At 42.1% G+C, this 22,961-nt stretch overlaps 2 protein-coding genes across 3 annotated transcripts in view; both read left to right on the top strand.

Moving 5' to 3' along the window:
* The window catches only part of LRP11 (LDL receptor related protein 11), a 50,123-nt gene that overhangs the window by 21,676 nt on the left and 5,486 nt on the right, over positions 1–22,961 (top strand). Inside the window, exons 3-6 of one of the 2 annotated variants that reach the window (XM_039240957.1) lie at positions 1,989–2,130; positions 6,666–6,791; positions 7,938–8,144; positions 21,245–21,340. In XM_039240957.1, the coding sequence (XP_039096888.1) occupies positions 1,989–2,130; positions 6,666–6,791; positions 7,938–8,144; positions 21,245–21,340 (571 nt within the window). The remainder of the gene's footprint in view (positions 1–1,988; positions 2,131–6,665; positions 6,792–7,937; positions 8,145–21,244; positions 21,341–22,961) is intronic. The other variant, XM_039240958.1, reaches the window with a different exon arrangement.
* Positions 12,555–13,596, top strand: LOC120237579 (deubiquitinase OTUD6B-like). Its single transcript, XM_039240960.1, has one exon. It carries the CDS (start codon positions 12,565–12,567, stop codon positions 13,447–13,449), a length of 885 nt encoding a protein of 294 aa, XP_039096891.1. The 5' UTR covers positions 12,555–12,564; the 3' UTR covers positions 13,450–13,596.

Raw genomic sequence — 22,961 nt, 5'->3', positions numbered from 1 at the left:
CAGTGAGTGAAAGTCACACTATTGAGATTTCTTTTTCCTGTCTATAAAAACAGGGTCATTCAGCTTGAGATGAGAACTAATCAGTGGAGACAGTGGTTACATTTAATCATTTACTATGTTATGCTCTTTTGATATTTAAACAAATAAAATTGTATTTTATATTTATAACTTAAATGTAAGCCCCATATTAAGCTATTTTTACATAGTTATCTTATTTGATGCTTAGAAGGTAGGTGCCATTATTATTTCCATTTTACAGATGAAGAAATGAGGCTTAAATAAATTAACTGGTTTGTACAAGGTCCCACAGCTGGCACATGGTGGAGCTGGCATTCAGACCCAGCTCTATGGGAAGCCAGACTCTGTGCTCTTAACCACTTCACCCACGTTTCTTCCAGTGTCATTGGTGAATTGTCTGGATGTGCCTCTTATGTGCAAATTCCCAGATCCCACTCTAAGACCCACTGACACAGACTCTAAGGCTTTGCTGGGAAATCTGTACTTAACAGGAGCTCAGGGTGATTGATTATTGATGCAACTATATCTCCTTGCATTGCCCCCTAAGTGATTATAGAGCCTTCTGCTCATGTGCATATATAGTTCTGACAAAGCCTCCAAGCCAAAATTATGTGCAGGAATCTAAATTCTACGATTTCGTAAATACAAACAAGCAGCCTGTAGTTCTAATAGGGCAATTCTCTATACTTTCAAGTCTGTTAATGCATCAATGTAATAAACCATGTAATGGTCAGAATTCATTTGTAGTGAATATCCAGACTAGTTCATTTAAATAAAAAGGGATTTTTCCTGGAGAATAGGATATTAAACTATTATAGTATCTTCGGGAGAGCTGAAAAATATAGTAGTTGGATTGAGCATCCAAAAATGACTCCCAAAATCACAACTCAGAAGCTATTGCTCTTGCAGTGATTGGGAGACTGTCTGAAAAATGGTGGAGGAGAACGGAGTACAAGATGGGACTCTGGGTTTAGGGAGTGAACAGAAGGGAATAGCCAAGGAATTCAGACACAGAAACAAAAGCCAGGGAACTCGAGTGTTCCAGAACCCAGGAGTGGCCAACTTTGTAAAATACAGTAAGATGGCCAGCGGAGGGGGAGTGGGAGCGAGTCAAGGCTAACAAGTCTCACTGACCTTGACAATTTGTTGATCTTTGCTAGATCAGCTAATGGGTTTTACCAGCAGTTTCAGGGGGAATGGTGAGGAAAGAAACCAGATGGGTAGGATAAAGAATAAATGGGAAATGGGCAAGTGGAAGCAGCAAGCGCAGCATGAACAACGCTTTGAAAAGGTAAGTTGAAATGGAAAGGAGATAAGATTGTATGGCTGGGATGATCTTGGACGGTAGCGTTTGTTTATTTGCTGTTGTTTTATTTGTTTTTTGGGTAGAGAGAAACTTGAGCATAGTGATAGCAGAGGCATTTGAAAGAGAAATTACTTGATGGGTCACTGTTCTGAAGGTCATAGAGGGAAGGGGTCAAGGCCTAGGTGGAGGAGTTGGCCTGGAGTGCAGGAGGGATAGCTCATCTTATGGCTGGGGGAAAGGAGGTGATGAGAGGCACAGGTACAGGTGCATTCCCAGCATGGGAATAAGAGGTAGAGACAGAATCATGACCATAATTATGGCTCCAATTTACTTCTCAGAGTAGATGAGGTCACCTGCTGGGAAGGAAGGGCCTAGATACTGGGTTTGGAGCTTGGAGAAGTTACAGGTTTGGAAGATCGAGTGCTAAGGGCAAGTAAAGGATTGTTAGTTAAGGAAGAATGTCATCCCGGGAGAGTTGGGAGTTCAGCGTAGGGCAGCCTGCCAAAATGGTGTATGATTTAGGGTTTCACATCCTTGGGCCAGGAGTGGACAGGTGGGTCACGGGACTGCTCCAGGGGTAATGTTTATTTCCAGCTCAGGATGATGCTGGACCCCGTGTGTCAGATCTCTTACCTACACATGCTCTTTCCTGTCTGGGTGTTAGGTACCTCAGTCAGGAACCCTGAAGCTGTCCCACTTACGGGAAGGAACATACACCTTTCAGCTCACTGTGATGGACACTGCTGGGCAGAGAAGCTCTGACAACGTCTCAGTGACAGTGCTGCCCATGACCGTCTCCACAGGAGGTGAGAGCAAGTCCTTCCTTTGCATCCACAATGGCCAACAGAAACCAGCCATTTATGGAAGGGTGGTATGGGATTGGCAGTTTAGATTCTGACTTCATTCCATGGGCTCTTCCATTCTGTTTTTGGTGTTTGTTGAAGTAAGAGTTTTTTCTACACATGACAATTTAAAACAAATTAAAGTGTATGAAGTCCATGTGTCAATTTAAAAGGATTATTTAGGGGTGCCTGGGTGGCTTAGTCGGTTAAGCGTTCAACTTCAGCTCAGATCATGATCTCACAGTTTGTGAGTTCATTCCCTGCATTGGGCTCTGTGCTGACAGCTCAGAGCCTGGAGCCTGCTACGGATTCTGTGTGTGTCTCTCTCTGCCCCTTCCCCACTCGCACTCTGTCTCTCTCTCTCTCTCTTTCTCAAAAAGAAAGATTAAAAAAATAAAATTTAAGGGGCGCCCGGGTGGTTTAGTCGGTTAAGCGTCCGACTTTCACTTGGGTCATGATCTCGCGGTTCGTGGGTTCGAGCCCCGCGTCAGGCTCTGTGCTGACTGCCAGCTCAGAGCCTGGAGCCTGTTTCAGAGTCTGTGACTCTCTCTCTCTGACCCTCCCCTGCTCACACTGTCTCTCTCTCTCTCTCTCTCTCTCTCTCTCTCTCCTAGAAATAAATAAAACATTAAAGATTTAAAAAAAAAATAAAAAAATAAAAAATAAAATTTAAAAAAACATAAAGGGACTGTTTAGCTCTTTCTGCCCACAGGTCCTGTCAAAAAAAAAAAAAAAAAACACTACTGGAAAAAAAAAAAAAAAAAAAAAAAAAGGACTAAAATTTTTCATGGACACATTACACAAATACTAATAATATGATGGTTCTCAACATTCTGTAGCACAATGTAACCCCATTCTTCTCATTTATCTATGTTTCTTAACTTCCCAAACATCTGCATTTCTAAGATTAGCTCATCAAGTTAAAAATATATATATATGGAACTTGAGAGCACAAAAGACAAAGAGGTATTGCAGAGGGAAGCCCCCCACAGTTCACTCCAGGGAGAGGTACAAAGATGCTGTGTATTTGAGGGTCTTGCCCTTCTGTCCGCGGGCTCTGTCAGTGTGTGCGGGAACACAGAGTGTGCGGGGGCTGTGCAAGGCACCAGACTTACAGGGTTGCGCTCTGCAGACAGGGCCCCACCCCCACATGGCAAGCCTTCACAGTCCCTAGCCACGGCTCCAGAAAACCCACCCTTCACATGTCCTTGCCATCCCTGATAGCCCAGTCTCTGGGAGAATACAGATAAAAAGATTGGAAAATGACTGTCTATGGCTGATCTTGTCTTCCATCCGACATAGGTCAGTCTGCATATTGGAAATGAAGCAAGACTTTAGAATCCTAAGGACTTGGCAGCACTGATAATTTGCCTTCTGCAGGGACACAGAGCACAGGCAGCATCTGGAATGTGACTGGCTGACTCCCTGTCCAGCCGAGGTTCCAGCTTGCTGCGAGGAAGGAGGGTGACTACCTGTGGGCTGGTGGGACACCAAGCTCCTGCCTGCGGCCGCCCTCTGATGCAGTGATGGCACGTGAGAGGGGCCATCCAGGTCAGGGATCCGATCCAGCTCGGATTCCAGCAGGGCCATTGATTTATGGAGCTGCAAAGGAGAGCCAGACAGTTATTCGAAACATTTTTGAGGGGTGCTGGGCTGGCTCAGTCAGAAAAGGGTGTGACTCTCGATCTCAGGGTCGTGGGTTTGAGCCCCATATTGGGTGTTAGAGATAACTAAAAAATAAACTAAAAAAAAGTTTTTTTAGTACCTTGGTGTACTGGGAATATACCAGGGCCATTGGAAACATGGCATTAGCCCCAGCCACTCACTCCCTATGGAGGACTGCTGAGCCCAGAGTTCTGTCCTGGGATCAAGTGCTCGCCTGGGCAGGAACCAAGTCAAGTGCCGATTCTTGGAGGAAGGAGTTTATAGGAAGAAGGCATGGGTGTCCTGTTATCCCACAGAAGTTTGAAAAGGATTGCTTCTGTACAACCAAGGTTCCTGGGCCGGTGAAAGGGATAGAAGTGGGGGTACAAGCAGAAAGCTAACACTGCAGCAGCCCAGTATTTGCCTGGTTTGTTTACTCAGGCCAGTCTTCCAGGGCTCCAAAGGTAAATTGCCAGTTGTACATTTCTGGCCTTTCTCCAAGATGATAATAAAATGTATCTGAAGTGACAGAAAGTTATGTGAATCACTGAAAGGCCACTTGAGTATAGATCTTATATATGTAACTTTATATAGAAAATTAAAAAGAATGGCTGTGTTATTAACTGCTATTTGGAATCACTCCCTGGCTAGATTTGAATAACATGAATTAAAGTAATAAAACACCACATAGAGACATTGAAACCCAGAAATGGGGAGAGACAAATTGGTCTTGCAGTTAATAACCCAGCACTAATGGTAACCAAGGGTGGCACCATCTGGGGGAAATAGACAAGCATATACCCCTGCTTATGTGATAATTTGGTTGACCTTTGGATATAGATGCTTCCAAGCTTTGGAGAAAAAAATCTATTCAAATGCCAAGCCGTCAAACACTTGCAATATGGTCTAGATCAGTGGTCTCCAAAGAGGATCCCCCACAGGTAGAGACATTAGTAGGAGGGAAAAGAAGACACCTGAACTTATATTTTTAGTACTTTTTAATCTCCTCCTTTGAATTTTTAGTATATTTTATACTATGTTGAATATGTTAGTATACTGGTACATGTATATTTATTGATGGAGATGTGTGTTTATTACACTATATGTACAGTATACAACACTATACGTATTGATCAGATGCATGGTCAAAAAATTTAGAGACCACTGATCTAGTAATAAATGGATAAGTTACAAATATCAATCTATCGCCAAAGCTAGCAAGTAATAAGTAAAACTTTGCGATATCTAGGATTTTCATGTCATGAACTTAAAAACGCGAGCAGTAGCTGTATCCTGCTTGGTATTCAGGGTAACACAGTTTTCCTTCACTTTGCCTCCAAGCTCCTTTCCTGGAACGGAAGCAAATTCTCCTTTCTGGGCCCAAATTCTCAGTCATAACTGAGGCCCTTTGCTTCCTCTTCTTTCTCAGGAGCTTATCCCACCATTTCTTCTCTTCTTCCTCCTGGATCAAGGTATCTTCAAATTGCCTTGTACCCAGATGGACCCCTTTCCCAGGCCCTTAATTTAACTGCATACAATGGAGTATATATCCAGGATTTCACCTGGGCTTGTCCTATGCTCAACCATTTGCCTCAGTGGATTATCATAGTCTACCACTCTGCCGTGTCCTGAGAGATTTGTCTAGCTTCTTGTGTTCCTGGAAAATTTGGGAGTTCCTTATGACCTACTTCTAACCTGATACCTTTACTCTGCATTAACCAGTGTCAAAGTCACCCAGTTGTTGTGTAGCTAAGTCTAGTAAAGTTGGCTTCATCTGGAGTGGAGGAAAGCCTTTCAAGAAAATACATGTAGCTCCTTAAAATTATACTGTAGACTAAAAACTTTTAACAGGTTCAAGGGCGCCTGAGTGGCTTGGTCAGTTGAGTGTCTGACTTTGGTTCAGGTCATGATGTAGTGGTTTGTGAGTTCAAGCCCTGTGTTGGGCTACATGCTAACAGTGCAGAACCTGTTTGGGATTCTCTCTCTCTCTCTCTCTCAAAATAAATAAATAAATAAACTAAAAAAAAAAAAAAAACTCCTGTGGCTCCTGGGTGGCTCAGTAGGTTAAGCGGCTGACTTTGGCTCAGGTTTATGGTCTCATAGTTCGTGAGTGCAAGCCCTGTGTAGGGCTCTGTGCTGACAGCTCAGAGCCTGGAGCCTGCTTTAGATTCTGTCTCCCTCTCTGTCTGCTCTCTCTCTCAAAAATAAATAAACATTAAAAAAAAAAAACAAACTAACAGCTCCAAAAGGAAGACAACTTCATCATTTCAAGAAAATAAATTCATACCAGCCAGTAGCTAAAGGTTCTGTTTATTCTTTATAGCAGAAGGAATGTATGGTAGTCAACAAATAGAGTTCAATAGTTGAAAGCTAATCTCAGTGAAAATGATCACTTAGAAAACAAGAATGCAGGACATAGCATGTATAGAATGGTGTCTCTAATAAAACACATTCAGCCAACCAAACGCCATGCAGGAGTGGAACGGTGTTAGGGGCCCACAGAGATGATGGGATGAACAAAGGAACACAGAGTGAGACACTTGAGGGAGCAGAGCCAGGGCCGGCTGGAGAAGACCAGAGCTGCTGCTTCTCTGTTCCCACCTGTTGGGCAGCGTTGGCCTGGAGAATGGCCCTGAGACTGAGAGCCCATGGGGATGCCTCAGAATTGAGTCAGGAGGTCAAGGAGACACCCCTTTCTCACTGCCTGTTGTCCAGCTCAGACTGTTGGGTGTTTCCCCCATATGTGCTTCCCTCAAGCCCAAAACATTTCATGTACGTTTAGTCTTTGTTAATCGTGACACAGTGAAGTGTTAACGATATGACATTCCTGTGACTTGAGACTTGTTTATAAACAGGATGCTTGAACGTTTGCTCACGCTACCACTTCTTTTGTGATGATGGCTGTTGCATTGACATCACACTGGCTTGCGACGGAGTGGAGCAGTGTCCTGATGGGTCCGATGAGGCTTTCTGTCATAATTGTGAGTCAGCTGCATGGTCTTTTTGGGCAAGGGGGAGATGGGATGTCTTTATTCTCATAATAAAATACAAACTCAGTATTGCTCTCTTTCTGCCCAGTTTTAGGTATAACTTCATGCGAATAAGCTATGCCTTAAATTAAATGAGCACTAAGTATAAGTCTTTAATCTGAGTTACAAATGTCAAATGTTATATTGCTTACCTTCTTCAAAATTTGCTTTGTTTTCTAAAAGATTCTTCCCCATCCTAAAAACACTGTGTAGAATATACTTTTAAAAAAACTAAAGTGGGGGCACCTGGGAGGCTCAGTCAGTTAAGCGTCCGACTTCTGCTCAGGTCATGATCTAACCCCTCGTGAGTTCAAGCCCCATGTCAGGCTCCGTGCTGACAGCTCAGAGCTTGGAGCCTGCTTTGGATTCTGTGTCTTCCCTTCTCTCTGCCCCTCCCATGCTCATGCTCTATCTCTTAATAATAAATAAAAATTTTTAAAAATTAAAACTAAAGTGAGTTAAGATTTTGTTTTAATTTTTTTTAGAAAAATTTTGATGTACTAGGTAGGGTATAGCTAAGTAAACCAGTCTTATAATGTCACCTACACACATAAAAGGGCACTGCAAGAAAGAAGAAAAGCTGCTGGTTTTGAAGAAGGATGTAAAATCTCAAAACCTTAGGCTTAAGCTTTGTTGTTGTTTAATTTTTTTAATGCTTATTTATTTTTGAGAGAGAGAGAGAGAGACAGAGCATGAGTGGGGGAAGAGGCAGAGAGAGAGGGAGACACAAAATCCAAAGCAGGCCCCAGGCTCTGAGCTGTCAGCACAGAGCCCTGTGTGAGGGGCTCAAACCCACAAACCATGAGATCAGGACCTGAGCTGAAGTTGGACACTTAGCTGAGTGAGCCATGCAGGCGCCCCTTAAGCTTTGTTTTTGTCAACTTATTTGTGACATTTAGAAAGTCAATTATTGGAAGAAGAGAAAACAGCTTCCCCATTTGAAGAGAAGAGAGAGTAATTTTTTATGGGGCTCTACCATGGCTTAGATGGTTATTATTCCCAAATATCCATGACTGTGAATCTACTGCAAATTTAGTGGTTTTAATTACAGTTCAGGAAAGAAACCCAGCCGCTAACAGCAGCCCCTCCATGTTTCAGTGGGCCTGGAGCGGGAGATGGTGACCCACACAGCAGCTGCCCAGCCTGGAACCATGGGACCCATCAAAGATGTAGCAGGGGGCTCCTTCTTGCAAACGTCCCAGAAAGTCACCGTCCAAAACCAGCCACCGGTGTTATCAAACACAGAGAAGAGGAATCATTCCACTCTTTGGGGACCAGAGAGTCAGACTGACCCCGTGATGCCAGGTAAGGGCCTGAGCAGCTTCTCCACAAACAGCCTCGTTTTCTCCAGCGACACTCGGCTCAAAATGAAGGTGATACTTGAAGAGTGTTAAAGAAATAAAAGAAGGGAGAGTTAAAATGAGAAATTTGGCCCGAAAGAAAAAAAAACCCCATCCCATCTGACATTTGCACTGATTACTTATAGTCAGGAACACCTACAAAATATTTTCATTCATTCATTCATACTCTGGGAGTAGCAGGACATTGTTAGTAAGTTAGAATTAGGAGATTTTGGGGCGCCTGGGTGGCTTAGTCGGTTAAGCGTCCGACTTTCGCTTTGGTCATGACCTCGCGGTTCGTGGGTTTGAGCCCCGCGTTGGGCTCTGTGCTGACTGCCAGCTCAGAGCCTGGAGCCTGTTTCAGAGTCTGTATCTCCCTCTCTCTCTGACCCTCCCCTGCTCACGCTGTCTCTCTCTCTCTCCTAGAAATAAATAAAATATTAAAAAAAAAAAAGAATTAGGAGATTTCAACACCTGTGTTAAGGAAACAACTGCCCTAAGTGTGAAATTTTGGGTCATTCTGAGATGAAGCAGCATGACGCTATATATTCCTGTAACCCTCTTCACGCTAAGCAAGTGAGCGTAAGGAAATACGGGTCATACTGAAATGGTTCGCTGTCCTAGCACTTCAGTGTTATGCTCCCAATTTAACTAATCTGTGATTTTTTTTTTACTAGTAAGGCTAATGAGTATCTTATACATTCACACTGCTAAAACATTAGCATTGTGTCATCTTCAATTTATTTTTGCACATTTGTATTTGTTTTGTTTGTGACATGGGACAGAAATATAGAGTATCACATTCCTGTATGCTTTTGTAAATGGCTTCTCAGTACTCAAACTCTGCATACCTTATACACAAATGATCTGTCACTATTTAAATAACTTCTTTATGGATATTTTTGTTCATTGCAGAAGATGTAAATAATAAGAAAGGAAAATTATTTAAAATACCACCCTTTACTGAAAACAACTTTTAATATTTTGATATAATTTTTTCCAGTTTGCTTATCTAATGTTTAGAGTTTTTTATATTCTTTTTTTTAATGTTTATTTATTTTTGAGGGAGAGAGAGAGAGAGCAAGAGCATAAGAGCACAGTGGGGGAGGGCAGAGAACAGGAGACACAGAATCTGAAGCAGGCTCCAGGCTCTGAGCTGTCAGCACAGATCCTGACACGGGGCTCAAACCCACAAACTGTAACATAGTGACCTGAGCCGAAGTCAGATGCTACTGAGCCACCCAGGTGCCCCATCTACTGTTTAGGTTTTAAGTGCCTCTATACAGATATGCCCACAGAAATATTCTGTGAAGGGTTTTCTTTTGGAGTTTCCGTTGGGTGCTTTCAGATGGCTACGTTGGGTCTATACCTTTGTTAGTACTGCCACCTAATGGGTAAATCAGTCCATGTAGCAAAACTTAAATTAATAGTCTGTTGCATTTTTTTCTGGTCACTTTCATTTATACACATACATGCACACATTTATTCACTTTTTATTTTAGTATAATATACAGTGTTGTAGTTTCAGGTATACCATATAATGACTTAACAACTCTGTACATTGCTCTGTGCTCATCATGGTAAAGCATCCTCTTAATCCCCGTCACCTATTTCACCTGTTCCTAGCCAGTTCCCCTCTGGCAACCACTAGTTTGTTCTCTGTATTTAAAAGTCTGGTTTTTGTTTTTGTTTTTGTTTTTTTTCTTTGTTCATTTATTTTGTTTCTTAACTTCCACATAGGAGTGGAATTGTGTGGTATTTGTCTTTCTCTAACTTATTTCACCTAGAATTATACTGTCTACATTCATCCATGTTATTGCAAATGGTAAGATTTCATTTGTTTTTATGGCTGAGTAATATTCCATTATAGATATAGATATAGATATATAGATATATTATCCATTCATCCATGGAGGGGCATTTGGGTTGCTTCCATATCTTGGCTATTCTAAATAATTCTGCAGTAAACAGAGGGGCGCATATATCTTTTCAAATTAGTGTTTTCTTTTCTTTGGGTAAATACCCAGTAATGGAATTACTGGATCATATCATAATCTGTTTTTAGTTTTTTGAGGAACTTCCATGTTGTTTTCCACAGTGACTTTACTAGTTAAATTGTGCTATACCCAGCATAACATAAATAGATTTAAAATGCATTCATTATCAGGGGCACCTCAGTGGCTCAGTTGGTTAAGCATCCAATTTCAGCTCAGATCCTGATCTCACAGTTGGTGGGTTCAAGCCCCATGTCGGGCTCTGTGCTGACAGCTCAGAGCCTTGGAGCCTGCTTTGGATTCTGTGTCTCCTTCTCTCTCTCTGCCCCTCCCTTACTCACACTCTGTCTCTCTCTCTTTTTCAAAAAAAAAATATATATATATTTTAAAAAATTTTTTTAATGCATTACCAGAGCACCTACGTGGCTCAGTCAATTGGGCCTCTGACTCTTGATTTCAGCTCAGGTCATGATCTGATGGTTTGTGAGTTTGAGCCGCAGGTCAGGCTCTGTGCTGACAGCATGGAGCCTGCTTGATATTCTCTCTCTCCCTCTCTCTCTGCCCCTCCTCTCCCCTCTCTCTCTCAAAATAAATAAACATTTAAAACATGAATAAAATAAATAAATTTTTAAAGTGCATTACCATTTGTGACCTGTGCCTGGAGTTCACCAGGACCATCAGCTAGTACAATAAGGACAAGTTACATTTTCCGCTACTTCCTTCCCCCCCAGACACGTGGTAAGGATGAAAAACTTAACTCGCTGAAGATATGCTAAGGAGATACTATCATTAATACTGACAATATAGTGCAGAATGCAAAGAGATGCATTTTATCATTTGCCACATTGGCAAAGGTGAAAAATATTATCACGTACGGAGCACAGAGAAACCAGACTCCCGCGCTTCTGGTGGGACCAAAATCCGTAGTCTTCTAGGGGGCACTTTCGGAAGCCTGAAATCTGTGTGTGCCCTCATCCAGTTATCTCACACTTGGGAATTCGTCCTGAGCATGTTACTAAGGATAAAATGAGGGATTTGTACAAATATCCAGTCACCCCGAGAATGTCCGCTCCGCCCGCTCAGAGCCACAGCAGCGCCTGTGTTTGTCCAGCACGCAGTGACTCAATGGCTGAATTGTTGTGAGACGTGGCTGCATCTGGAGGGCCTGTTCCCTGTGTGGTCCAAGTCATTTATTAACAAGGCTGTCCTCTTTCTGGCTGAGCTAGCCAGAGGAAAGAAATCTGATTTCCAGCACTGCAGAGTGCTAGAAAAGTGGTGTATCCATATTCACGCTGAATCCATTTTTTTAATTAAAAATTTTTTTAACATTTATTTATTTTTGAGATAGAGAGTGCGTGCTCATGCGTGCACATACAAGTGGGGGAGGGGCAGAGAGAGGGCGACAGGATCCAAAGCAGGCTCACGAGTATGGAGCCTGATGTGGGGCTCGAACTCACGAATCTTGAGATTAGGACCTGAGCTGAAATCAAGAGCAGGTTGTTAACCAAGCCACCCAGTAGCCCCTTGAATCCATATTTTTTGGAAGTTGAGAATTCATGTCCAGCCCAGAAGGTCAACCGAATTCTTTAAGGATCCAGACAGAAGCATGGCCTTGGGAGGACGCCTGGCCTCTGTCTGGACACGTGGGGTTCTGCCTGTACTTTCTCCCACTCGCCTGCGAAATATGCCAAAGCCCCACGGGTTCGGCTTATCTCTGGAGGTAACTAGAGGGAGCAGCCGTGACCTTTGTGTTGTTATGGGAGGTGTTTTCTCCGGAGAGCATATCCTTCTAAAGGATACTCAGAAGTTTCTTCATGTGCCCTGTATTTTCCATGGCTATTTCATTGTTTCAATATGCTGGACCGTCTCTTATGGAGAACCTGTTCTGAAGTTACAAAATAACATTTCTGGGAAGGCAGTTTGACTTTGATGAAGCCTGATAATAAGCAGCACAGCGGAATAACGTTATGCTGCAACGTGATGGCAGAAATGAACTCTTTCCTCAAATGAACGGATCTTGTCCTCATAGCATCCAGAGCATCTCCTGAAGAGAGCTCCTTCTTAGCTACTTTGCAGGTATGCAGTGTTGCCTACCAGTGAGTAGTGAGCAAGAAGGATTCTGTTGCCTGTATTACTTGGCACGTGGTCACAGGAAGCCACTGTGCATTCTGGAAGGCAGGTCCATACTGTAGTCACTTTTCCAGCTAGTGTCTCCACCTTCCTTCCAGAACATGTTTGCATGTGCAGTGGCGACTGACAATAAAATGAAAACCACTTCTATCTGGCCCCCAGCTCCTTCTGTGAGAGCATAGCTACGCACGGTGTGCACTAACACCATCGGTCATTCGGAAGAGGGAAAAAGTGGTGTGCTGGGCGGGCTACCTGGATGTCATGGAGGCGGTCTTGGCGGAAGAACTTGATGAGGAGGAGCAGCTAGTGAGAAGGCATCGCAAAGAGAAGAAGGAGCTGCAAGCCAGAATTCAGGGTCTGAAGAATGCTGTTCCCAAGAATGACAAACAGAGGAGGAAACAACTCACTGAAGATGTTGCTAAGTTGGAAGCAGAAATGGAACAGAGACATAAAGAAGAATTGGAGCAACTGAGGCTGACTTCTAAGGGAAGTAAAATAGATTCTGTTGCTGTTAACATTTCAAACGTGGTTCTTGAGAATCAGCCACCTCGGATATCAAAAGCACAAAAGAGACGGGACAAAAAAGCTGCATTGGAAAAGGAGCGGGAAGAAAGGATAGCTGAAGCTGAAACTGAGAACTTATCTGGAGCCAGACACTTAGAAAGTGAAAAGCTTGCTCAGATATTGGCAGCAAGACAGTTGGAAATTAAACAGATCCCATCTGATGGCCACTGTATGTATAGAGCCATTGAAGATCAACTCAAAGAACAGAAATGCCCTTTGACTATGGCTGCCTTAAGAAGTCAAACTGCCGAATATATAAAAGGCCACGTGGAGGACTTTCTGCCATTTTTAACAAACCCTAATATGGGAGAGATGTATACTCAAGAAGAGTTTAGGAAGTACTGTGATGATATCATTAACACAGCTGCATGGGGAGGTCAGCTTGAGCGAAGAGCCTTGTCTCACATTTTACAAACACCGATAGAGATAATACAGGCAGATTCTCCTCCTATTGTAGTTGGTGAAGAATATAAAAAAAAAAACCCATTAATACTTGTATATATGAGACATGCATACGGCTTAGGAGAACATTACAATTCTGTTACACAGTTGGTGAACACAGCTACTGAAAATTGCAGCTAGTTTGCAAAATGTTACACAATTATGTTTTAGTACAATGTGCCGATCTGAGTATTCTTACAAGTGCTGGATTGTTCTAACATTACTGAAAAACACAACTACCTTAAATCAGTTTTATGGCAAAGCTACTAACAGATTTAAAAAAATAAAAATGTTAGAGATAAACTTTAACTAGTATTCCCTTTGTGGTATTTAAAAACACTTGTGAGTCCATTGTGGAGAACATCATTTGTAGACCAAGATAGTACCTATTTGCTGATATTTTTAATATAGGGTCTTGAACATTCTGTTCTGCATTGAAATAAATTTAATTTTTCTCATTATTACCAAAAGCTTTCAGTAACCATTTTAATGTAACTTTCTTGAAGAAATGAAATGACTTGGTCTCTTTGTCATTGCAAAAATGTAGTAAGGGTGATAGCAAACCTACTTAATGCTTATAAATGCATCTGATTTCAGTAACCCTGGTACTGATGGAATTAATACTATGAAGCTTTTTATATAACCCCGTCAAAGTGCAGCTAAAGAGCTTGCTTTAATAACTAAAATTTGTTAAATATTCATATGGGAATCAGTGAAGTTTAAGAAATGAGACAAATTTAAATAGGTGTTCCTATCAGATCAGACCCCTAAAGAAGTACCATCATGTTTTCTTTCTTACAGTTTTTTAGTGTGTTTTATTTTTTTATTCTAGTTTTTTACTTTTTAAAGTAATCTTCCCACCCAACATGGGGGCTTGAACTCATGACCGCATGATAAAGAGTTGCATTCTCTTATTAACTGAGTCAGCCAGGAGCTCCAGTGCCATCGTTTCTTGATTATCTTCAAAGCTGCAAATTTTTATATTCTTTGTTATGTTTTCCTCGTCACCACTTAGCTGCTTTGCTTTCCTTGTGGTTTTTTCCACTCAGAAACAGTTTGTGGCCTCTTTTATTTTTTTTAACTTGTACACATCGAAGGAGTAGCAATGTAAAAGGGTCCAAGGCCAACTTTACTTCAAATTCTCCTCTTCCAGTTTGTCTTACCAGACTTCTCTTTTTGTTTCATTCTCCAGGATTAGAAGAAAGTTACTTAGCCTACCTTTCCATTTAATTCAGATATTTGAGAATTTTTATGTTACTTGTAGGGATCAAGTTGAAAGCCACTGTTTGGGAGCTAAGACTGAATAGTAAAATCAGTATACAGTATTTCCTGATGTGAATGATTTATCTGGCTCAGATTTCAGATTACTCTCAACACTATTCTAAGAAGATAGCATCCATATATAGAAGCATGTCTCACTGATAATTTGTTATGTAACTAAGTATTATGAAAATGAAACTTTTGGTTTGATCTGTTTTTCCCAAATTCGGAGTAACTATTAAGATTTAGCATCAAATTTGTAATATTTCAGTTTTTGCTACAAGAACACAACTAATTTTTGTAAGTAAATATTGGGTTTTATAATATTAAAAACAGTGCTCAGTCTCACGTGCCCACCTGGTGACAACGTGGGAAGCTGATAGACACTGAGGTCAGCTAGATCAAGTTCTGCACGACGGGGTTCTAGTTAAAAAGATGAAAAACTATACTATCTGCCTAACAAAATATATTCTAAAAGCTGACTGTTACAATCCTTGATCTGAAATATTTTAGGTCTGAAATTATAAAAGAATTAAATTAGAAAATGGTAAATGGCTTACCTTTATTATGAAATGATCTGTTATTTTAAAATCCAAAGATAAGCATTAAGAAGTAATAAAACAAATATCAGAAACCTAGTTATTACAAATGTCATCTATATTTAAAATAACTTCTTGGTAGCTATTTTTTTCCAATAAGATGGATGGAACCTTCTTGATTATAGGTTTATTTTTATTATTTTTTATTTTTAAATAGCCAATATAGTTATGAGTAAGATTCGTGTGGTCAGCTTCTGTTCTTTCATAAAACTTAAGATCAAAATCTTTTTAGCTGTAACCAAAAATTGAAGTCTTTAAAAAAAATGGCAGATGTTAATTTAAAAACAGCATATACTAACTTAGTTTGCTGTATGATTATGGTCTAATGGAAGTTTCATAAGCTTTCTTTTCTCTTAACTCAAAAATGTATATGTCAGAGTTTTGGAATATGTCTTTAGCCAAGAATTTTATCCAGATGTTTACAAACTTATATAAAGCAAAAAAGAATGTATGTAACTATAGTGAGCAATATAGTTTTGCTCATATTATCTGATGTTTGCCAAAAGAAGAATAAAAGATGTATGAATTAAAAAAAAAAAAGAAGAGGGAAAAAGTAATTTCCTAAGACATTAACTTTTCTAAAAAGGACCATTACCAAAATGAGTTATTTGCAGAAGCAAATGCCATCTTTGTCTTATTTGTTCCGACTTGCTACTCTGGGGCGAGTGTGGATAGCACCGTGTGGAATGGAGCCTTTCTCAACGGTGTTCTACCCATTGGCGTCCAGTGAACCAGGCAGTCTGGGACATGACAGTGAATTCCTCCCTGAAATGTAGAAACCAGAGATTCACGTTTCAAGCACCAACTCGGCCAGGGCAGGTCCCCTTGAAATTCTAGAGTCTGTGGCAACTGTGGCTTCTTAAGTCTCCTCTGTGTACTGTCCTCTGCCTAATGCCTGATCGCTCCCACCTCCTACAGCACTGGCTTCCTCTCCCCAGGAGTAGGGCGTTTAAGAACAAACTCTTCAAATTCGACAACTGAAGATCCAGAACGAATTTGTTTAGTTTTTCAAATGAACCCATTTCCAAGGCAAGATCCTCTTTCTAAGGACAATTAGCTATTTCTCTGCTGCATCCTTAACAGAGAGTGTTACCTCAGACTTCCTAAGGAAACATTTCAGTTTGTGATTTTGCCTAGTTATTTTCAATTTGCCTAGATGTGAGTAAATAAATACCGTATAAACTCTTAAGTTCTTGGATCTGTGACTTTGAGAGCAGTTTGATTCAGTAGAAAAGCTCCTGCTCTGGGAGCCTGAGTGGCTCAGCCGGTTAAGCGTCTGAGTTTAGCTCAGGTCATGATCTTGCAGTTTGTGAGTTCGAGCCCTGCATTGGGCTCTGTCCTGACAACACAGAGCCTAGAGCCTGCTTTGAATTCTGTTCCTCCCTCTCTCTCTGCCCTCTTGCTCCCGTGCTCTGTCTCTGTCTCTCTCCCTCAAAAATAAACATTTTTAAATTTTTTTTTTAATTTTTTTTTAATGTTTTATTTATTTCTAGGAGAGAGAGAGAGACAGCGTGAGCAGGTAAGGGTCAGAGAGAGAGGGAGACACAGAATCTGAAATAGGCTCCAGGCTCTGAACTGGCAGTCAGCACAGAGCCCGACGCGGGGCTCGAACCCACGAACTGCGAGATCATGACCTAAGCGAAAGTCGGATGCTTAACCGACTAAGCCACCCAGGCGCCCCACATTTTTAAATTTTTTTTAAAAAAAGAAAATCTCCTGCTGTGAATCGGTCCTGGGTTCTAATTCCAACACCACCTGGTACTAGCCTCCAGGGAATTAATTTCTCTGAACTGTGTTTCCTTGCCTGAAAGAGCATAATAGTACCTTCTCACAGTGTTGCTGTACGGATTACATGAGATATTGTATGTAAATATAATTTATGTCTCTCAGTAACTGTCAGTGCTCGACAAATTTTCACTGAGGCTTTCAAGTCCAGTAGCCTTCACTGGGAAGCTCGAGTAAGAGAGCGACAAGCCTGTAAGACCGTTAATTCTCATAAAAAATAGAAACAGTGCAGTAGTGGTCCCAGTACTGAGTTCCTGTTCATTATCAAGGTGAAGAATATCTCATCTTCGTTGAAAAGAGACAGGGGTGGGCAGGATTGTGAATGTAGTTATTTCATAGTTTTACATTGGATAAAAGAGAGACCAGTTAATTCTCTGAAAAGAATTGGACGTTGGTAAATTTTGGTGTTTTTATTCCTGGCTCATTATTTTTAAAAAGTAGGACATGAATTCCCAGCCATGTGATCTTCCCACTTCCAGATTTATTATTGGAAAGAGTACTTACTTACTGAGTGCCTGTCACTGAGCACTTTTTTGGTCTCTCTCTCTCTTTTTTTTAAGTTTATTTATTTATTTTGAGACAGAAAGAAAGCGCAGGAGGGGCAGAGAGAGAGAAGGAGAGAGAGAATCCCAAGCAGGCTCCGCAGTGCCAGCACAGAGCCCGACACAGGGCTTGAACTCACAGACCGTGAGATCAGGACCTGAGCTGAAACCAAGAGCCGACCCTCAACTGACTGAGCCACCCAGACGCCTCCAGTTCTTCTGTCTTAATAGCAACTTGGTGATATGCAGAAATCACTAGCAGCATTTTATGGATAAAGACACTGAGTCACAGAGAGGTGAAGAACTTAGACCAGGTCACACAGCTAGTAAGTGTTAGAGCTGGAATTTAACTCAGCAGTCTAATCCCAGCCCCGAGGGGATGATGGTTTAGGCAGCAAGCTTCTCACAGTGTTCAAGGCTTTTTTCTCTTAGCTACAGGGACAGGAAGCAACTACACTTCCCTTAAGACCTGCCTGTATGGTACCCTATGTAAGGGCATTAGAAGCTCAGAAGGACGAGATCTGGGGGCGCATGAGTGTCTCCATCGGTTGAGCCACCAGCTCTAGATTTCGGCTCAGGTCATGATCTCACGGTTCAAAGGACTGAGCCCCATGTCAATGCAGAACCTGATCCGGAGTCTCTCTCCCTCTCTTTCTGCCCCTCCCCTGCATGTTCTCTCTCTCTCTTCCTCTCTCTCAAAATAAATAAACTTAAGAAAGGAAAAAAAGGAAAACCTCTGTGAATGCTGGAGTAGTTAGGGTTGGCTACTTCTAGATCTGCATTATGACTTTCATGGGCCCATTAAAAAATATATATATTAAACTTTATGACTATGTTGATATAAAGATCAATGTAACACAGTCTACATTCTCTCTTATATATGCATTATTATTATTATATCCATTGTTTTCTTGTGATATTTTTAAATGTTCATTTAATTTTGAGAGAGAGAGTACGAGCAGAGGAGGGGCAGAGAAGGAGAGGGACACACAGAATCCGAAGCAGGCTCCAGGCTCCGAGTGGTCAGCACAGAGCCGGACGTGGGGCTTAAACTCACGAACCGTGAGACCATGACCTGAACTGAAGTCGGACACTTAACCGACTGAGCCATCCAGGCGCCTGTTTTCTTGTGATTTTAAGAGAAATTTAATTGAAACATTTTTGCGAGTCCCTGGTTCAGTGCCCATTGTGCCTGGTGGACAGGTGGCCCCTACCTGTGATAGGCATGGACGTTCTGCTATGCTCTAAAGAATGGGCAGAAAGAGTTTGAATACATGGAAAACAAGGGTTCTAATTAATAGCATGAGCAAATGAGTTTGAGAATGACAATCACTGAAGCAGGGGATCCCAGCTACCCAAAGTGAAGGGCGTTTGTTGGGAATGGAGGGCGATATGGGGAACCTTGAAAGCCCTGCTGAAGCATCTGGGTAGGTGGAGAGGGACAGGGTGCCTGGGTGTCCAATTTCAGCTCAAGTCATGATCCTGTGGTTCGTGGGTTCAAGCCCCGCGTGGAACTTTGTGCTGGCAGCACAGAGCCTGCTTCTGATTCTCTATCTCCCTCTCTCTCTCTGCCACTCCCCCGCTCATGTGTGCTCGCTCACTCTCTCTCTCAAAAATAAACATCAACAATTTCTTTTTTTAAAAAAAGGAGAGTAGCAGAATTTGGTCCCCAAAGCCAGTCAAAGAAAGATCAGTATCCATCCATAATAAAGCTTTCATCCACTAATGGCAAAATGAGAAAAATAAGGACAGTCCAGGGAGTTTTCTGAGACTAAATTCATTCAATTCACAGAGCTAAACTTTTTATGTATTAAACTCTTCATGTTTTGTGGGTCTACGCATTTCCTTGCTTTATAATGAGGTGAAGGCAACAGCCTTCTTCAGCAACCATCTCTTTTAATGTCTTTCTTTGGCAAAATAAAAAATTGACAACCCTAAATTGGCTCCAAAAGTCATTGTGAAGTTCTAATTGGTCCACAAAATCCAAAGGTGTTGAAGTGAGCTTGCCGTGCGGAGGACAGCCCAGGCTCTTGATGGCCCCAGGGCCCCAGCAGCCCCATGGCTTCAATGCAGTATCCCTGTCGCCATCCCACTGGGACACAGGTCTCCAGCCCCGGGCAGCAAGTCCCTTTGTCCACGAGCTGAGCCGCCCCGACACCTGGCGGCCCCGCCAGTTCCCTGGCTGGCTCTCCCTGTTGCTTCCCGGGTCACTGTCTTCTCTTACTGTCACCCACTGGCTGCTCTTCCTCCTCCCCTCGCTGTTCCGGCTGGGGGTGGGGCTTCCACCACGACAGTCAGGTGGACAGTAAGAGCAATCAGCCTGAAGGTGAAATCTTGTTCTCTGGCCACAAGAAACTGGCCTTACTCACCCCTCTCACTCTCTTTGGGCCTGCGCTGTGTGGAGGACAGCCCAAGTTATTGGCTATCTGCAGGTGGCGTGAATGAGTCTTCTTAGAGTGACATGACAAGGCACAGCGGAGTGTAGGGAGCCTGCTGTGGCCTTGACCGTGAGAAGCAAACGTGGGTTAACCTCCTTGCACTGATCTGCTGAGTGAGTGGGGATGAGGAGGCTTTGCAGATGCATTCCAGTAGGAACGTCTGAATGCAGAGTGCTTGAGTTACAGGGGACAGAGACCTAAGGCTGTGGCCGCTGAGGACAGAGAAGAGGGACCGCAGTCAGGGATACTTCAGAGTGTCATGGACTTGGTGTGATACAGCTACTGACGGCTTGCAGGGCTGAGTGAAAAGGAACGTCAAGGATGCCTTAATGAAACACACGTATTTGCAGTCCCTTCTCTTTAATGGCGCTGGCACGTGACTGCAGCGATCTTTTCAAGTCCTGGCCTTCTGGCTCTATAGGTACCTACAATCACTATAAGTTTCCATTATCCTGTTGATTTTTGTGATCCTTAGTAAATCCAGGCATATCACTTAGTATAGATTCCAAAGAATTTTATGAATACTGCCTTTAAGTAGCCTTATTTCAGTTGCAGTTGTTGCAAACTTATCTGTTGATGACATATGAGTAAGAAGCTTTAAACTTTTGTTTCTCAGTAGAATTCCTCACGTCGGCTCATCCTTTCTAGTTTATTGTCACTGGGGATATTATCCCACAGTCTCACTTGAGATCACCCACAGCATGAGAGCAACTCCATTAGCTCAGCCATTATCTTGTCAATGCAATAAGCACACAAATGCTATAAATTTCTAGATAGGAAATGATTTGGTGTATAGCCATGGCTTATCAGACCTGGGATAAAAATCCTAAGATTTGCTCTTTTTTACTATTCGCTCTCAGTTGTAGAACTGAATAGAGTAAATAATTAACAACATATCATTACATCAGAAGTGCTGGTTTCCACCGATAAGCAGTTCGACACACCTGAGTATAAATCCCAGCCCTGTGACCCGCTTACTCTGCGAAAGAACCTGGCCAGGTGCCAGGCCTCTCTGACTTAACCCAAAAACAAAGAGCAAGGGATTCGCTCCAACTAGGGTTGAGGTAAAAGTCAAATGACACATCTGTCCAGTGGTTTTGTTCTCGTCCCGTACTCTGCATTACTAAACTGGCACATTAGTTACCTAGTGTTTGAGTATCAAACATAGAACTAGAGAATTTATTTACTAGAGAAATAAATTTTGTAAGCCCTTTAAATCCATCCTTAGAAAAATAGATAAGGCTATATTTTCATGTATGTTTCCTGAAGTTTCTGATGTACCTTTGATAAATGTTCTCTCTGTTCTCTGTAGATAGCGGTTCCTCAGAGAAGAACAGAAAAGAAAAAAATTATATTTTTGAATCAAAGAGCGATCGAGGAGGAGGAGAACATCCAGCCCCAGAAACAGGTAAACCTAGAATTTGGAAATTCATCGCCGAGTGTAAACATGTGTAGGACCACACCTCCTCCAGTTGAAGAAACCAGATGAAGCTGCAACAGTCTGGGACAAGTGCAGCGATCGATCTGTGGGTCAGAAGAGCTGCTGAGTCCTCACCTGTTCTTTCAGGCTGCGTCTATGGGCTCTTGAACTAGTAGCCTCACATCTTTGGACCTAGGCCTCCTCTTTTCTGAGTTGATTAGACCAGATCATCACGATGTTACCTTTCAGGTGTAACATTCTATGGAAAGAGTAATATTCACAGCATAGAAGTTAAGAACTAGGTATTCATGGCTCTAGAATCTGATGCCGAGGTTCAAACCGTGGCTTCACCACTAAACTCTATGATCTGCGGCAAGCGATCTCTCTCTGGATCCCAGTTCTCCTCGTTAGTAAGATGGAGATGACAGCTGTCACTGCCTCAGAGCTGTCGGGGGGAGAAATGGGACAATTAATGTAAACCATTTAGCACACTTGTGTGGCTCTTAACACGAGCCAAATAAATGATGGCTATTATGCTTGAGTTAGTTATAGAGTAAAGATCTTAGAGTACCTTGTTCTCTCCAGCTGCTCTACTGATGGAGACCAAAGGCAATGAGGAAAGAGTGTGGGAGGTCGAGGGAGTATTTAGTGAGTGGAAGAAGAATACCATCGTTCCATAATTAGGGCTGTTTTTAACTAGAAAGAGAATACTTTTGACATGGTTCTGCAAAAAGGTAGGTTTTAGTCCTAAATCCCACAAACTAATTAGTAAAAGAAGATTTAGGAGAATAAATATGATTCTTAAATTACAGATCTGAACACAGAGAAGATTTTTTTACCCCAGAATGTTCTTTGTAAAATCTGGACAACGTTAACATAAAACCACTAACCAACATGTGGCCAAAATAATCCAGACGTCAAGTACCTGATGCCGCTCCGTCTGCTGGCCTGCTGGCCTTGCCGCTGTCCCCAGGTGTCTGAATAAAATGGGCCCTGTGCCCCAAGGCACAATTTACCTCCAAGTTAGTTAGCATATAGCACAATAGTGATTTCAGGAGTAGAATCCAGTGATGCATCCCCTACGTATACCACCCAGTGCTCGTCCCAGCAAGTGCCCTCCTCGATGCCTCTTGCCCATTTAGCCCATCCCCCTACCCACAACCCCTCCAGCACCCCTCTGTTCTCTATGTTTAAGAATCTCTTGTGGTTTGTCCCCCTCCCCTCCGTTCTTATATTAGTTTTGCTTCCCTTCCCCTATGTTCATCTGTTTTGTATCTTAAATTCCACATATGAGTAAAGTCACATGATATTTGTCTTTCTCTGACTAATTTCGCTTAGCAGAATACCCTCCAGCTCCATCCATGTTATTGCAAATGGCAAGATTTCATTCTTTTTGATTGCGGAGAAATACTCCATTATGTATTATATAAATATACACCACATCTTTATCCATTCATCTGTCGATGGACATTGGGGCTCTTTCCATACCTCGGCTATTGTCAATAACACTGTTATAAACATCGGGGTGCATGTGCCCCTTTGAAACAGCACACCTGTATCCTTTGGATAAATACCTAGTAGTGCAATTGCTGGGTCAGAGGGTAGTTCT

This window comes from Hyaena hyaena, unplaced genomic scaffold (assembly GCF_003009895.1).
Source record: "Hyaena hyaena isolate Hyena2069 unplaced genomic scaffold, ASM300989v1 scaffold_184, whole genome shotgun sequence".
Lineage (NCBI taxonomy): Eukaryota > Metazoa > Chordata > Mammalia > Carnivora > Hyaenidae > Hyaena > Hyaena hyaena.
This window is presented reverse-complemented; position numbering and strand designations above follow the sequence as displayed.